Genomic DNA, 17634 nt, shown 5'->3' with positions numbered 1-17634 from the left:
TATTGTTACATACCAGAATGGCAAATCTAGCATGTGACTTCAGAAAGATATTGTGGTTGACCGTCGTTGTTAGTTTGCTGCATTTCTGTGCGTTTTGCGCCAAAAAACAGGAAAAGTGGGAAATGTTTTGTCTGGGAATACAGATTTAGCAAGGCTTACACACGTAGCATTTATTGGTCAACAGGGCTAGTGCGAGCTATAGCTACAAGCTAACATGCTGTTGATGCTTCCGAGTTGTTCTCATTAGCAGTTGCGGTTTTCTGTTTAATATTTCATTGAGTTGTTAATATATTATATAGATATAATCACATTTGGGGAGATATTACAGGATTATTTTGGCAGTTAATGGGTTCAGAAGTTCAGAACAGCCTGGAACCTACCCCAAATTTGTCCAATGGTCTATTGCTATGGGACCAGCATTAATGGTTTAATATAGGCTAGTTTGCTACGGGCTCTTTCACAGCTGTCATCACAGAACCCCTCATGATCAGACATGACTTCTGAAAAACTTTGTGGCAGACCGTCGTCGTTAGCTTGCTGCTTTTTTTTTGTTTGCCACGTTCTGTGCCAAAAAAGAGAACAACAACTAAAACGGGGAAAGTTGTGGCTAGGAAGACAGAATAAGCAAGGCTTATACAAGTTTCAGTGCCAGATAGAAATTTGAATGTATTTTATTGTTAGTTTAAAACAGGGATAGTGCGAGCTATAGCTACAAGCTAACATGCTGTTGATGCTTCCGAGTTAGCATTTCCTCATTGGCAGTTGTGGGTATCTGAACAATACTGCATTGCTTTTCCTTTCACACTTTCATTTGTAAATATATTTTAATCACATTTGGGGAGACATATCAGGATTATTTTGGCAGTCAATGGGTTCAGGGAATGCCTCCGCAACCCCAAATCTGTCCAATTGTCTATTGGCATGGTGCCAGCTTTAGTGGTTTAATATGTTTGCCACGGGCTCTTTCACAGCTGTGCTCACTGAGCTGAAGGAAGGCTCCAATCCCTGCATTATTGAATGAACACCAGAAGAAAACAGCGAGCTTAAGAATGGAACTTTTTGAATGATATCCTCAGTGTGGTGGTGATGTGGATGAAGAGAGACAGTGCTAAAATATGTCTTCATTTCAGCTCTTTAAACTTTGACAAGCAAACAGATACACATTTTTTTTAAGTCACCTCTAAAGGGATGAACTGACCGCCATGTTGTGTCTTATGGGACACACAAGTGTAAAAGAAGTGTATGATGGGACAGAGGGAGCTGAACCTCTCAGAAGTTGACAGATAGATGAAGAAAAGCTGAGCGTGTGAGTCTTGGCGAGTTGTTTTTGAAAAGGGAAAGCCAGGGGAGGAGTGGGGGGGGGGGGGGGGGGGGCAAGGTTTTGAAGGGATTCCACACAAGGTTGTCATGGAGATGGAAACGGGAGACTGGAACCTCACAATTCCCAATTAGTCACAAACACACAGTCACAAACACACACCTGCAGCACACACACACACACACACACACACACACACACACACACACACACACACACACACACACACATACACACACACATACACACACACACATCTGCGTAAAGCACTCTCCAACTAACTTTTAAAACTCACTCTTACACACACTTATGGTGGGATGTTGCAGACACACACCTTCACCAAAAATCAATTAAAAACACAAAAGTGAATGCATTTGTCAGCCAAGGGCTGGAAAGTCTCACCTGTCCTCATGGGAGTGTGTGTGGCAGTGATTCTCACCTGTATACTGCCTGGCAGGGTTTTAGTCACGATATACTTACTTTTTGGAATGTTGTATCCAACAGGTGCTTGATCTAGAGTGGTGTGTAATGGGGTTTTACTGAAGCCATGTAGCAGAAACATTTAACGGCCAAATAACTTGTTGGATAGCTGCTTGTGCTTCTCTGATGCAGTTAGATGTTTAAAAGTGATGACATTAAGAAAAGGCGATTCCTCTGCTTTAATTATGTCAGATCATAAAATGTATACAGGAAGTGGACGTAACCACTTAAACTTCACTCACTGGTTTGCGGTGTTTTATTCTGAAGTCTCAAACTTGACATTTTTGCCATCTCCATCTTTGTTTTTTGGAACCAGAAACAACATAAGAGGATGGAGCTAAGAATCACTGAACACTGAACAAGACTTTCTAGGCAGCCATGAATTGATCATGAAAAAAAGGGTTAAAACACCCAGTGTCAATCACAAAATAGGCACACCCTAAATCATACTCTGCTTCATTGTCTAATTTACTCTGAACTGGATCATCATTTACTCAATGAACACCACCCTGTATTGCAGAAGACTTAAAATTACCAATTGAGATCATTAACACATCAGAAAATACTAAAGGAGAGTATAAATCAAATCAGAAGAAGGATCACTTTTTCATTTTTTATAGAATCAAACCTCTTTTTGCAACCAGTGAAATTGACCATTGCTGGCCCTCAGAATTAATTGTTTTCAGGCACTTCAGCTTCATTTCTTTAATCTTACACACAATGTGACCGTCTTTAGCCCCAAATAACATCAACTCAATATAGATGTGTTTCATCAAACTTAACACAGCTCCCTTTGGATATACCAAAGGCATTATACAACTTTTTTTCACATATGAAGTAGTACTTCCCAAGACAATTGATGGAGTTGCCCTTTCGGGAAGCTGGAGAAGGAGTCATTCTTCTGCATTTCATGAAACAAAGCTGTTTCCACTGCAAACATGCTGCTCACCAGTTTCCTCTCTCGGCAGTAGTCCTTTATTCAGTTATGAGAGAAGTTCAAACTGGAGTTATCTGGATGTACTTCCACTTATTTTAAATATGCATATCCCTCTAAAAACCATAACAAAGCGAACTGAAAGAGTTACAGTTGGGAATACAATTAAAGCAGGACTATCTATCTAGTGTTGTGGAGGTGCTAACACTGTATTTGTTCAATATCAATGTCAAATGTCTTTTTTTTTTTACATAAAGACAGTTTAAATCTCGCTGTCAACACAATTGAAAGCTCAAAACAAGCAAGTAAGTGGATCTTTGAGATGAGATTATTTGGGTGAATAGATATGTTGATGTGTAATCACATGATCCCAGCTGATCTGGTGATGTCACCAACAATGCTGGTGTCCCCAAACTAATTAGCTGCATGGAGAGTTAGGACTCCTGAGTTAAATCCATCCATTTATAGTGACAGTGCTTTCACTGGGCAGATTCCATGCAAAAACACAGATGCAATGAGAAAAGATTATAACAAATAATTTGGGCACAGTGTGGGAAGAATGGGGAAGTAAACGGGGGCCACGGCTTATTTTGGCCATGCACAGAGGTGGGAAGTAACTAAGTAGATTTCCTCAAGAACTGTACTTAAGTACAATTTTGAGATACTTGTACTTTACTTGCGTATTTCCATTTTATGCTACTTTGTACTTCCATTCCATTACAATTCATAGGTAAAACATGTTATTTTACAACATTCATTTATTTAATACCGTTAGTTACTTTACAGATGTGGATTAATGAAGTGAAATATAATCAAGTGAAATATAATCAAGTGTTAAATCAGACTTTAGTTCCACCTGGAGTAAATCCACCAGCTACCCTGCAGTATACAAAGTCATTCAAACTAGCTGCACCTTTACCAGCTTTGATAACACTTTCATGATCAATCATTATAAAACATATCATATATATTATTCTGAAATTGACCAATCTGCACAATCACTACTTTTACTGTCGCTACTTTAACTATATTTTGATGATCATACTTTTCTACTTTTACTTGAAAAATATTTTTTTCAGGACTTTTACTTAAAACCGAGTATTCATACACTGTGGTACTTCTACTTTTACTAAAGTACAAGATCTGAGTACTTCTCCCACTTCTGGCCATGCATTATGCCACAGAAGTGTCAAAAAGTGAACAAAAAGCTTCTATATGTCACTTTATTTGCCAGGCTAAATGAAAGGATTTATCTACTTCCTCAGTGAAGCCAACTCTGGATGAAGTTGAGTAGAATCGGAGACAGCGCGGTCCTTGTAGTTTCCGAAAACACTGCTGCTAACAAAGACTCCAGAGGAGAGCAAAAGAAGAGGTCTACTTCGCCAAATCTACAAAGATCTTCCTCATTCTCCCGCAGCTCTAAAGTAATTCTCTGTGCCATTGTAGCTGAATCAATACCCGTGTATAGGGACATGTCTTCAGCACAATCGTCTGAAAAGAGGGTCAGGCTTCTCAAAAGCGTTGCTTTAAAGAAGACACAACAAGCATTTTATTTGCTGTTAGCCTGGACTAATAATAATGATAAGGTTTTTGATTGAGTCGGACTAGTTTACCCTCTTAATGGCCAAGGGCTGTGTTGTGAAAATTAAGTTAAGACAGATGTAAATCAAAGTTGGGAGTGGAACAAAAGTTACAATTACCATTAGGAACTGAAGATCCAAGCTTATAACCAATAGATTAACAAACTGCCTTGAGTCATTATATCACTAACTTTTGCCTACTTTATTTGCCCTACATTGGTAGTGACCTTTTGGGTTACCACCCAGGCAAAGTAGACGAAGACCCAGACCCTTGTGGGGCCCACACGATGCAGATAAAGGTGGTGAAGAGGGGTGCTGTGTCCTAGTAGTTGAACAACTTTGAAGCCTTGTGAAGTCTGGACATGATAATGAAGTTGCCATTTGTAGTCTGCAATCCCCACTGTACCTGATGGGTACTTAAACAAAGTGGATACAAATACACTGCAGAATGGGAAGAAATGAAGTCCAACAGGGGGCCTGAAGGGACTATCATTCATTTAAATGCATGATGCTGCTGCAACACAAAGTACTATCTTATCTTATCTTTTTTTGCTTTCATAACATTTACAATTGCTGTTAATTCTAAAAACAGCCCATGAAAACAATTATATTATTTAGCTAGCTAGAAATTTGATTTGTACATTATGTATATTTGTTGATTTTTTGGAAACTGCACTGATTTTGTTAATATAATATGACAACAATGTCCCAAATTGGGATCAATAAAGTACTATCTTATCTTATCATCATCTTATATTCAAGATACATTTACTTTTACTTTTTTGTTTTGTCTTATTGTACTAAAAAAAGTGTATTTATATGGCTAATTGTCTCAGTGCATGAACATTATAAATACATGGTGAAAACAGACAGATTGTTGTGCCTTTTGGTTTAAGGTTTAGAAAATGTTTAACATGTGTGTGTGTGTGTGTGTGTGTGTGTGTGTGTGTGTGTGTGTGTGTGTGTGTGTGTGTGTGTGTGTGTGTGTGTGTGTGTGTGTGTGTGTGTGTGTGTGTGTGTGTGTGTGTTTAATGAACCCTACGCAGTGATTTTTTAACACTCCCTTTGTGGACAACTTCGATTAAACACCCTTCGTTTTAAATATGAATCAATTGATCAGGTGGTTAACAATAATTGAATAATAAGATAGGCCTTGTCTCCCTGGAATGCCCACCCCTTCGCCACCGTCATCAACAAGTGTTTTGCGCGTCCTCGAAACCCATTCAGTTGCAAATTCATGCGCGTACACGCTCTGAAGCTCCTCGCGTTCTTATTGGTCCATAGAGAGCTGCCTGCGCACGAGAGCGGGGCAACTTTGGGAGTGAGCAGCTGGAGAGTTCAGTGTGAGAGTTGGCCGTCTGACAACAAGTTGTTTTTCACAGCACTGAGGAGAGGCTTTTAAATCACCTTTGTGTATTTCAGTGACAAAGTAATGACTGCCACAGCCAGACTTATATCATTTAAGTGAACACTGCTCGTCCGTTGCAGTGTTTTGAATCCCGGGAAACGTCGTGAGTAATTAGTTGATTTGCATCACCCGGTGCTCCCGGTTAAACCAAGCCACAGGTCGCCAGGTGGACGGCGACGAAGGCTTTCAGCGTTTATCTCTCCTGTTACCCGTCTTAACTTCACTTTCCAACATGTACAGCATGATGGAACACGAGCTGAAGCCCACCGGCCAGCCGCCTTCTCACCAGACCTCTCAGGGCATGTCCCCGGTCACCGGCAACATGACTGGGGGCATGGGCATCAATGGCAACTCTCACCCGGGCTCCAAAACTGCGTGTCCCCCTGGAGTCGACCCCATGGATAAAGTGAAGCGGCCCATGAACGCCTTCATGGTCTGGTCCAGAGGACAGAGGCGCAAAATGGCCCAAGAAAACCCCAAAATGCACAACTCCGAGATCAGCAAGCGACTGGGGGCCGAGTGGAAGCTGCTGACGGACGCGGAGAAGCGGCCTTTCATCGACGAGGCCAAGCGGCTCCGGGCCGTCCACATGAAGGATTACCCCGACTACAAGTACAAACCACGCCGCAAGACGAAGCCCCTTCTGAAGAAGGACACGCAGGTGGGCAAGTACCCGCTGTCAGCAGGGAACCTGTTGGTGGCGGCTCAAGGCCAAGGTGGCAGTCCCAGGATGGACAGCTACGGCTGGGGCCCCACTGGGGGGTACGCCGGCATGCAGGGCGAGGCTCTCGGCTACACCCAGCAGCTGCACCGGTACGACCTGTCCGCCCTGCAGTACCCACCTGCGATGACGGCAGCACAGTCCTACATGAACGGAGCCAACTCTTACAGGTAAGCGTGTGTTCGGGTGTACAATAATAACTTTTGTAACTGACTTAAACATTTGGAAACTTTGTCGTTCCTCTTGACAGAGAACATATCCTAACTAAAGTGCGGACAACACGTAGCCTACTGACTTTAATTCAATTGTGATTTCAATCGATTTTATATTTAAATATGAAATTGTCTGAATTCGAGAAGCATGCGTAATTAAATAACCACCAAACAAGGTCTCCAACTGCGCGGTATAGCCACATCCACCTGCGTCACAATCTGGCGCGTTTAAATTATTAAAGAGTTCATCAAAAGTACTAATTATGGAAGTACTGCTTACAAGGCATACATTAAATGATTGTATGTGATACCGACTCCCTAAAAATAAAAATCTATTGTAAACTCTTTTAAATGACAATCAGTGGAGATTTCACACAAGCACTACTTCAACTGGGAGCGCATGCGCAGAGACTAGTAGTTTAATTTATGCTTTTTATTTTCCTTAAGGTTTTATCTTTTTATAAGTTGGTCCATGTAATTCAGCTCTTTAGTCACTTAGGCTACACTCCATTAAAATATATATATTTGTTCTGTTGTGACTAATTGACAAACATTAAAACATGTTCTTTGATTTAACTTTTTTTTTTTTAAAACTATCCAAATGGTTAATAGATGTGAACCACAGAAAGAAGGAAGGGAGCTGCAAATAAACCTCCATTCTACAGAGTGCACCTGATGCGAGACATCACTTTAAAGTGAGACTTTAATCAGGTGGAAATGTTGCGATAAAATACATTCAGTCCCATTGAGTCACAGGAACAACAGGCTTCAGTCTGGTGCCTACTTGTTATGCGTGTGACGCTTTGCTCTGGGCTGGGTCCTGCCTGGAATGTTGATCAGGATGACTTGATGGTAGGAAGGGCCTCTCTGTGTGTGGTCCCTTACCCACAATCCCCTGTTCCTGCTAAACCATTGTCCCAGTTCCACTTCTGGGTCCCTGCCTCAGGTCTCATGTCCCCCTTCAGTACAAAGACTTTGAAAAATGTGAGGATAGATGATGTGGAAATGTACTCTAGTTTTTGATCATTTGGTCACTTTCTGACAGGTGACTCAACTGAAGCGTTAACAGCTTTGTTCTCCAGCAGGTGAATCTGTGAAAGCTGTTTTGGTTTGCCTTATCAGTTACTCATCTGTCAGCAGCTTTTAGTCATACGCCCAACTTGTCGATCCCTGTAAGAAATCACAAACATTATTTTGAAAGAGTTTTTAAAGTAAGAAATAATAAAGTAAGAAATAAGTCTGAAACTCACAAGTCCTACCTTGTGAGGTCGAGGTCCTACTTATTTAAACTCAGAGCCTAGTATCTTTAAACTATTTCACTATATAAGTTTCTCTTGCGGTAAGCTTATAAAACTAATTAGATGGGACATTGTGTAAAACAAGTCACCATTTTGTAGTTTCCTGTTGCTGTCTCTACAGTGATGCTTCAATGCACTTTACCATGACTTTTTTAAACCCTTTTTTCTCTCCTATTGTACGTCTTGTTGTGCTTTTTTTACGACTTGAATTTAGAGTTAGAGTGAAGCTGACCAGAAATCTTGTTTTCTTCTTTCAACACATATGATAATGTCAGGTTTCCAGTTAATGAATCAAATTAATATAATTATTCATTGGCAGGTACTTTTCCCTGAGAAATTTAAGCCTGATTTTGTGATGTCTTGATCCAGAGGCCTCGATGTATAATACTTTTTTGGTGCCCAGACCGTTAAAAGTGCACTGAAGTGCTTCCTCAACGTACAAAATAAACTGCTGATTCAATTAGGGTCGTTGGTGGGAGAAAAATCTGGTTTCACTTTAAATGCTGTGACATTCAGAATCCATTACCCTACAGAAGATGCAAATTAATGTTTTATTCTATTCACTGCAGAGAGTCTTTTCCCACAGTTAATTAGTTTTAATGTGGCTGATCTTGGGACAGCCCTTGTCTTTGGATTTGAATATTCTGTTTGTTTTAAAAGTTGTTGACACACATTTGAAATGAGTTTGTTACACAGTAAACACACTTTGGTGAAAGGGAAGAGTCCTGATGCAGTGCATCCTAAACAAATTAAAACATGTTACAACAATTTGAACTTTTACATGTCACTATGTTCTGATTTCTCTTCTATTTATATTTTAAACTCTCTGTGTCTAACATGTGTCTTCTTCCCCCCCCACAGCCCCATGTCCTACGGCAGCAGTCCCCAGCAGCCCAGTCCCGTCATGTCCATGGTGAAGGCAGAACAGGTGTCCCACTCTCCTCCGACTGGGGTGCCCAACCACCACCGGGGCCCTCTGCAGGGGGACCTCAGGGACATGATCAGCATGTACATCCCCGGGCCGGGGGGGGACGGCAGTGACCCCACTGGAGCACAGAGGGGCTACACCAGCGTCCAGCAGCACTACCTCTCCGGAACCGTCCCACTGACACACATCTAGGACTGGAAGTGGGGAGTCAGGGGGGGAGCTGGGATGGGGGGGGTGTGGGGGAGACTGAGTGGGAGGACCAGGAAAGCTCAAGATGCACAGCTGTCGGGACAGGAGATGGAGTCGGGCGTGGAAGACAAAGACACGCGGCGTGAAGGGAAACTTTCTCCCTGCACTCAGTAGTCTACCAGATCCAGATGTGCCTGCAGTTACAGACGTGAAGTGACGACTACGTTTTTATTAATTGAAAAGCTGTTTTTCTACCTCTGTGGTGCCCCACCAGTAAAGATAAACCCCACCACCACACGTACAGAGCCCCCACCACCCTCCAGCAGAAGGACTGCAATGAAGACAGGGGCCACGTCTGTTTATTGTGTACATACTTCTGCCTTTTTCTGTCTTCTTTTTATATTTTTAGAACTTCTCCATAATAAGTCAAGACTCCATTTAACCCCTCCCTAAACACTGGCACTCATGACCTCCAATCCCAGGGCCAGTCGGCGGGTTCAGTCTTCCACTGTTGGACCACGGAGCCGCAGCACGGAGACAAACGTCAGGGCAACACAATCTCTCAGCTGGTGACAGACCAATCACCTTAGCTGAAGTGCCCGTTGAGTCTTTATTTGTTGTGATGTGAGCGGGGGTCAGTGGGGAAGTAAATGCACAACTGAAAGCTGTTTTTGAAATGAACACTGTTTGCCCTGGCTTTGGTTTAGTACTCTTGCTTTTTTTGTGCATTCTTTTTTTTTTTTTATCTGATGAAATCTTGTTGGATGCCTGGGAAAACACCTGTTGGACAATCAGCGCTGCATCCACAGGAACCAGAACAGCTTCTGATCTGCGGTGTCTCTTCACAACGCAGAGCCAGGCTGCTTCTCAAGCCTACATTTCAGATCACTGGTTTACACTGGGGAGAGGGGTGATGCTGTTTCTGCTGCCTGTACAACCTTTATTTGCTATAATTTAGTTTTAGATTTGATCTTTTGATGTAAGTGTTCAGATGCGTTGTTTTGGCACTCGCTGTTTTCATTGTCACTTTGCTCTAGGCAAGACTTTTATTGTTTTTAGGCTTTTCAGTAAGTGGATGAAATTTAATATGAAATGCTACATTTCAGTTGTTTTGTTCCCAATAGCAGATTACGACTCGTCTTCCACAAAGTGACCTGGATTGACAAAAGGCCTTTCGGGCACCTTTTTCGACCTGTCAATTTGTTTGTGTTTTACTACCAGTAAAGAGAATGTATCAAAGCAGGATTCAGATCTCCAGCAAATCTGTTCTAAACTTTTCCAGATAACTTTACCTGTGTTATTCTATCATTCTTTAAAATAAGTGCTTTTAATCCTGGTTCTTTGAATCCGACTGCTGTTATTGTCTAGCCTGCTGTCTGGTTACTAGTGCTGCTATGGACCTAAAGGGAACTTTATATTCAACTTCAAACACTGTGAATATTGAATGTGGTAGATTATTCCGACAGTTAACTTTGAAGCATTCCATTACTAACTCAACATGCACTGGAAACAGATGCCTTACTTATTTTTGAAAAAGGGAGAGCAATTCTATTAAAGTAATGCGTGAATGTTTACATTGTTACCCAAGTGTTTAACTTTTATACTGACTTGTATCTCTATTTTTAGAATGAATTATCTTGTATGTAAATGCTGCCATATACTAGAGTTACTGTATGTAGCATTCATGTAAATAATGTATACATTTTTAGGCTCTTATACTAAGAGTCTTGATTCTTTTTTTTGATTAAAAAAATCTGTTATGGCATTCATGACAATATTAATAAAAAGTACAAATCCTTTTTCATCAATGATGTCTCGCTATCTGTTTTTGTGTACTTTAGTTCAACAGCAATAAGTGAATTCTCATTTCACACCGACGAAAAATATCCTTGCTCAAGGTCCACTTGCTAGCTTTTTCCTGGAGTTTCAGACACATCAGTTGACACAACACATTTTCAACTACACTTTTTTTTAGATATAACTGCCAATACAACCTAGTCCACCATTGCCAACATTGACCTTTTTAAATAAACAATGGACAGCTTGAACAAAAAGTTGACATTCTTCTTTTAAATGGAAGTTATTTCTGAGGAGTTGCATTTTACTAGTTCCATATTTTACACAACTTGGATTACGCTGTACATTTTTATCTTTTTTAAATATAATTTAGGCCTGTTTATTTCCATATGATATGTAAATCCAAAAGCAAACTTTAAAAGCTTCCTACAAAAGTTGAAAATAGTTTGTTCAATTATTAGTGGATGGGAAAAAAAGCTTTGTTCAATCGACACAAGACACTTAATATTCATACAAATAAATGGAAGTCAATGGTAATTTTGGACTGATAAAACTTCAATTCTGAAGTGGTTAGGTTTAAAGGCTGAAATAATTATTTAAGTAGGCCTATCAGAATTATCCAAATTGAACGAATTAACTTAATTTCAATATACTACACTTTGTTGTTTTAAAAAATATATTTACAACATACTACACTAGGTCTTTTTTTTTTACCATATTTTAGACATACCATACTACATCGGTTTTATCAACATTTTTTCTGACATTATCGACATTGTACTATGTTGTATTTTTGTAGGCCTATGTTTTGTTTTTTGACATTTTCCAACATTCTATTAAGACTTCTCATCACATTTCTCAACATAAACACTTAGCCTATATTGTAGGCTTTTAATTATGGTTCCCCCATGAGATTATTGTGCTTACTATAATTAAAGCCATCCTTTCTCACAAGTCCCAGTAGAATCAGTGGCCTCAGTATCTCAGGTGAATTGGAAAAGCTTGTTATCTGTGTCAGCACCTATTATTGGCTGTTTCTCAGCTGTTGCTTCAAACATGACCTCATCCATCCGAATCATTATCGAGAATAAGAATGGCATACCAGCAATCAAACCCGACCTTTATTTCACTTTCACAGCGAGGCCGTCAGCGCTGCTCGGAAGAAAAGCCCGGACAAAAGTGCACATTAGCGGGGAAACATGGCTGCCCGGGCCAGGGGTGGGGAGATGTGATGGGTGAGGGTGAATGGGGGGCGGCAGTCTATAGTGCCTGGAATGATTTAAAGCTCGATTATTTACTTTCTTATCTTTACCCTCTTTTAAAATTCACTTTCTCCGCTCCCCTCCTCCTCCCTTTCACCCCCTCGTCCCCCGTCCCCCCGTCCCTCCACAGAGAAAGCGGGTGGATGGCCCGTTCGTAATTGGCCGTGTCGGAGGCGCATTGTCCGGGGCTTTTCAGGCCGCAGGTGCATATAGTAAAGCCGGAGTCTCCGCTCCTCCCCCGGGCGTCTTTGTTCCCGCGCCCCGCTCCCCCCCACTCCCCCGCCGGGCAGAAAATTAGGGCTGCTTTTTGGGGGGCTTCGTCCTCTGGCTTAACCCTTTCACCGACCGCCGCCTTTCTCATGGAAATGGAGAGAACCCCGCACCGGCTAATCGGTCACTGAGGGGAGGGGATGGGAGGGGGAGGAGGGGGGAGGAAGATGAGGGCACCAGGATCAACCGGAGGAGGAGGAGAACAGATGCAGGGGGGGTCTGAGGAGAAAGCAGTTTCTCAAATTGTGTCTGAAAGTGATTACATTTAACAGGTGATGGTAATATGGTAGTTCATAGCCTTTTTAATTGTGTCAATGGTTCCAATGGACAATGGTGCATCTGAAAATGATATTAAAATGAGTGTTACTTTTGTTTATCATTGCACCCCCACTGGAGCTTCTTGAGTCTCTCAAGGATCCCTTGAACCTCATTAAGATCCTATGGAACTTTCTAAAGGACTCATGGGAGCATTATAAAAGTAGGGTGCTTCAAAACATTTGTTTTGAGCTTGGATATGTCTATATAAACCAGTTGAACTCTTTAAGCCAAAGTTGCTTTATTTGCTGTTGTAAAGTATTTTTTCAATTAATCTTAAGGGGATGTCAAATACGTAGAACAACACCTTTAAATGTTCACCTTTTAGGTACATTTTGGTAAAGAACCAACTTTTCTTGCCCTGTAACTAGCGGAAGTTCCTGCATATATGTGGGTTGTTTTGGCTGCTGTCCACGGGCGGGGAGGGATGGGGTGGGGAGAGGAGTGGGTGGAGAAGGGGGTGGAGAAGGGGGTGGAGTGAGTGTCAATGGAAGGATTTTCTGGTCCAATACATCCCATCACTTAGCAACAAGCAGTGAGGCTTCAACAAGTGGTTGCCATGGATCTGCAGAGAGTGACTTAAAAGTCTCCACAAAGAACTGTGGTCAGGCTGTGTGTGTGAGAGTGTGTGCCTGAGAATCAGGTGGTGCTTACCAACAGGGGGTTTAAGTGCCAATCGGCATTTACTGTGGTGACACACAATCTAGTCATAACCTGCATGTTTCTGCAGAGTGGATTGGAAGTTAATTTATGCTCACTCACTGGCAGGTCAAGCTCTCATTCATATGCTGCTGTTGTCTCTGTTCTCAATGAGAATTCCAACAGGCAAGAGGAGGAATTAGGAATTATATCAACACAAAAAGACAGAAATGAGTTTGGCAACACTGCTGCAGGAGAGCACACACTTCAAAAGGAGGTTTTAATACGTATACCTGCTGCATTCCTGCAGGAGTCCAGACACAACTCTTATCTAGAAGGGCAATCACACACACACACACACACACACACACACACACACACACACACACACACACACACACACACACACACACACACACACACACACACACACACACACACACACACACACGTAAACACATGAAACTGTTAAACTGTCTTTTCGACATTCAGTAATATATTGTGTTTTCTGATATATTCATCTTACTATACTATGTTTTCATTTTCGAATTTTTCACATGTTATACAATGCTTTCTTTCGGACATTGTCAACATACTACTGTATACTATGTCATTTCCCCCCCTGATATCTTTGCCGTCCTTTGCTATGTTGTGGTTTTCCTGACTTTACTTTGCATCATTTCTACATACTTTACTTTTACTTAACTTTTTCTCAGATTTAAAACATTATAGTGATACCTTTTTGACATACAATGCAATGCCATTTTTCTCAAATGTTCCACATATCATACAACGCTTTTTTCTGATATTATATTGTATTTTTTTAATATTTCCCACAGTCGTCTTTTGACATGTTCCAACATTCTATACTATGACTTCTTCGTCTACTTTTCCTTTTGCTATCTTAATGGTATTAAGTTTAATATGTCGAGAATGTCAGATAATTGGCTTGTGAAGCTCATTCAAATGTTTCTTAATGATAAACCCATGCCTCAATAATACATCTGAATTGAAACTGCTCATAATTCCCATGATTTAAAGGCTTTCCCTGTCTTCCTGCCTTTGTGAGTGCACAGGTGGCTGGGCGGGCTGTTTGCTGGCACGCAGGTGAAAAGTGGGTGGCTGCTGTTCTGGCAGCGTGCCACTTCAGTTGTAATGAACGTAAACCCTGAACAAGAGATCTGCTGCATTTCTGAGCGCGCAGCTGGTCGCATGCGATACCTGGGTGGGACTGAGAGGTCACACACACACACACACACACACACACACACACACACACACACACACACACACACACACACACACACACACACACACACACACACACGAACAGAGCGAGGCTGACGGGTGCTAAAGGTAAGATAAGGATCAATGTTTTGTCTGAGAACTGCAGAAGTCACATCCTCCATTAAAGGAGGGAGGATATGTGGAAACAACAATCTACCAAAAATATATATTTGGATTGAGTTCCTTTTCTAGAAAATCAGACAGACCACCATGACGGCCAGTATGCTGTCAGCAGGTACAGGCCCACTGCCACAAATAGAAGGAAGTGTTTGCTAAGCCCTGACAGAGTGACTGACAGGTAACTCTAATGAGGTGTGTTTGCAGAAGGTGGGGAGAGGCACACCCTGAGGTGAGGAGAAGGTGGGAATGTGGGTGGAGGAAGGACTTAAGGAGTGGTGAAGCTTCTGTTTTCTCTGTGTTTGTAACTTAAGATTGAACCAAACATAAGTCATATGATTACAGGTGTTTGTTCATGGGAACCCACAGAAACGGAGACTGAAAACATTATGGAAGGGCTTCAATGAGTGCCTTTAGTCTGAAAATGTACCACACTTCTAAGGGAAATATGGCATTTACCACATTTTTCTGAACTAAAGAAGAATATACATTTATATGATACAAAATAAATAGAATATTAAACCTGTTTCCAAACCTTTTGGCTTGTAAGTATACAAACAAATAAGTATTTGTATCAGACGTCTATGAAATGTTAGCTATTTTTAGAGAAGTGTCAATCAATATGAGTGTGGCCAAAATCACTGGATCACATATTGGTGTAAAGAAAAGGTACAATCTGAAAAAGTCCATTATTTTAAACAATAATCTGTCAACTACACTGGGGGAATTACAAATCCAATGTGATTTGAAAGTGTTTTTCTTTTAAATACTCAGATGTTAACCTTTGCACATTGTTGGAACTATCATTATGATTGGAGCTGGACATTCAAGAAAAAGTTTTGAGAAAGTTTAAATTAAAAGAAGCAGAAGTATTGCTGAGTCATGCTGTGAGTTTTCATTTCTTGGAACATTTGTTTTACAGATGGAGCATGCTGTTTTTTAGATGGCTAGGTAATCAATTAAAAAGTCTTTGAGGCAAGAAAAACAAAACAATTATCAAATATTTATCAAGCAATAATTACTGAACAAAATAAATCACGTATTTCAACAACAAAAGTAATATACCAATTTATTCAGCCTTATCAATAACACATTCCACATTGCGACTTGTTGTATGAACACAATTATAATTAGTTGAATAATAACAACATTAGGTACATTTTGACTTGTGGAATACAATGGCAGAAATACTGTTCTTAGTGTTCAAATACTCCTGTTTTGTGTAGGCTGTGTTATTTTCCCCTGCATGTTTAGATGTTCTGATAAACAGATGTTTACCTCACTTAGCATGGAGCTTGCATGTGAAAGGACTGTCGGCACATTTCATCTTCATTAATGTTTCCATTCTCCTCCACCCACCCCACTGAATCTATTCAGCATGGGGTTTTCAGATAGTCCGAGGAGATGGGAACGGCAGTGCGCTGATTACTTTGTTGTGAACAGCCCACACATGAAACAGATCGCAGGTGCGATAAACGTTTAAACGCACGATGTATGCAGTGCTTCAAAGCCAAACAACCTGTTGAATTGTTTTGGAAGTTAGTCAAAGTTGCTGGAAAAGCTTTAAATTACACTGCAAATGTTTGATTTGAATGAACAAAAACATTTCTGTCTATGTTTAATAATGCTTCAATGTTTCATTCCTTTAATTTTGTGTTGCTTTTTATTTCTAGTTTCAAGACAGAGTAGATGAGCTTTTTCCCAAAATTCAGCATGTTGAGACTTTATTTAGTTATATGTTTTAGGTTGAAGATTTGCCTCTATTTCAGGTTTTAAAAATAGTATGTTTTCTATAGTCCCACTCAGGTGTTTTTTGGCTTTATGCTACATCACAGTAGATAAATGCAGGGCTGCGTCTATCAAATGTGGGGCCCTCGTCCAGGTATTAACTGGCGCCCCTGGGGGGATTTAGATTTTAATATTCAAATCATTTAATTATGTTTTATTTAAGTGAATTTTATTGAACTAAAGTTAACTGCCTTTCTGCGTCATCAACATGCCTGAGGACCTATATATGCGCTTTAACGGTTCACAGGTAAGCATTTTTTTATGTTATCCATGAACAAAACATCGGAGATTAATAGCTAATAATTTAATATCATATAATGCCTGGATTTGTCCTGATCGGACATCCTTTGTTACATTTCAGGGTGGACGTCATAATTGATCTTTATCCTTTCTTCAACTAATGTGACTGCAGTTTAGAATGTTATGAATGACCCTTAAATATTCTGAACCAGTCCGGGCAATATTGGTTTTGGCAAGGTTTAGACGGAACAAAAATTGAGTTGTGAGTCTAGTCTGGAGCTGCAGAGTGAAGAAGGACCTCCCAAGATGAAAAGAGGCAGGTGATCGGGCAGCAAACACACCAATCAGTACCATCTCCGCTCCACAATCAGATACGAGCCAAACTGCGGCTAGTCTTCCCTCGGCTCCCACCACATCGCTCTCATTAAAAGCAAGGTTTCCCTTTCTTTTCTTCTTTTGCTGTTGTTGATCTCAACCTGCTCTGTCCCCTCCCTGAACTCTGGCTCGCACCCATTAGTATGGTGAAGAAAGGCCTGTTCAATAGAAAGTTAAATGGGGATGCAGGTGATGAAACACACCCTCTGGCAACCATATTGAAAGCCCACATCTTTAGTAGTTTTGGAACATACGTGGTACACATTGTGCATCTCTCTATGGTGTTGACATATAGGGAATGTCGTCTTTACGTAGTGTAAGATCGCTAGATAGCATCAGATGAGCCAACCATGATCTTTTTACTTATGTTTGCATGTGAGCTAATGCATACAACAGAGGCAGCTATGGAGCTACAGGATAATCATTTCCCATAAAAATACAATTATCAGTTATCTCCCTATGTACTGGGAGTAGAT

The 17634-nt window shown here is 40.8% G+C and overlaps 1 protein-coding gene across 1 annotated transcript; it reads left to right on the top strand.

Moving 5' to 3' along the window:
• The first annotated feature begins 5604 nt into the window (after positions 1 to 5604).
• On the top strand, positions 5605 to 10876 carry sox19b (SRY-box transcription factor 19b). Its single transcript, XM_079671617.1, has 2 exons — positions 5605 to 6611; positions 8813 to 10876. The coding sequence occupies exons 1-2, from the start codon at positions 5953 to 5955 to the stop codon at positions 9069 to 9071; spliced, it is 918 nt and encodes a 305-aa protein (XP_079527743.1). The 5' UTR covers positions 5605 to 5952; the 3' UTR covers positions 9072 to 10876.
• Positions 10877 to 17634: the final 6758 nt, after the last annotated feature.

The sequence above is a fragment of the Notothenia rossii genome (genome assembly GCF_949606895.1).
Source record: "Notothenia rossii genome assembly, chromosome: 3".
Taxonomy (NCBI): Eukaryota; Metazoa; Chordata; class Actinopteri; order Perciformes; family Nototheniidae; genus Notothenia; species Notothenia rossii.
The sequence above is the reverse complement of the archived record's forward strand: the minus strand, read 5'-3'. Positions and strand labels throughout refer to the sequence as shown.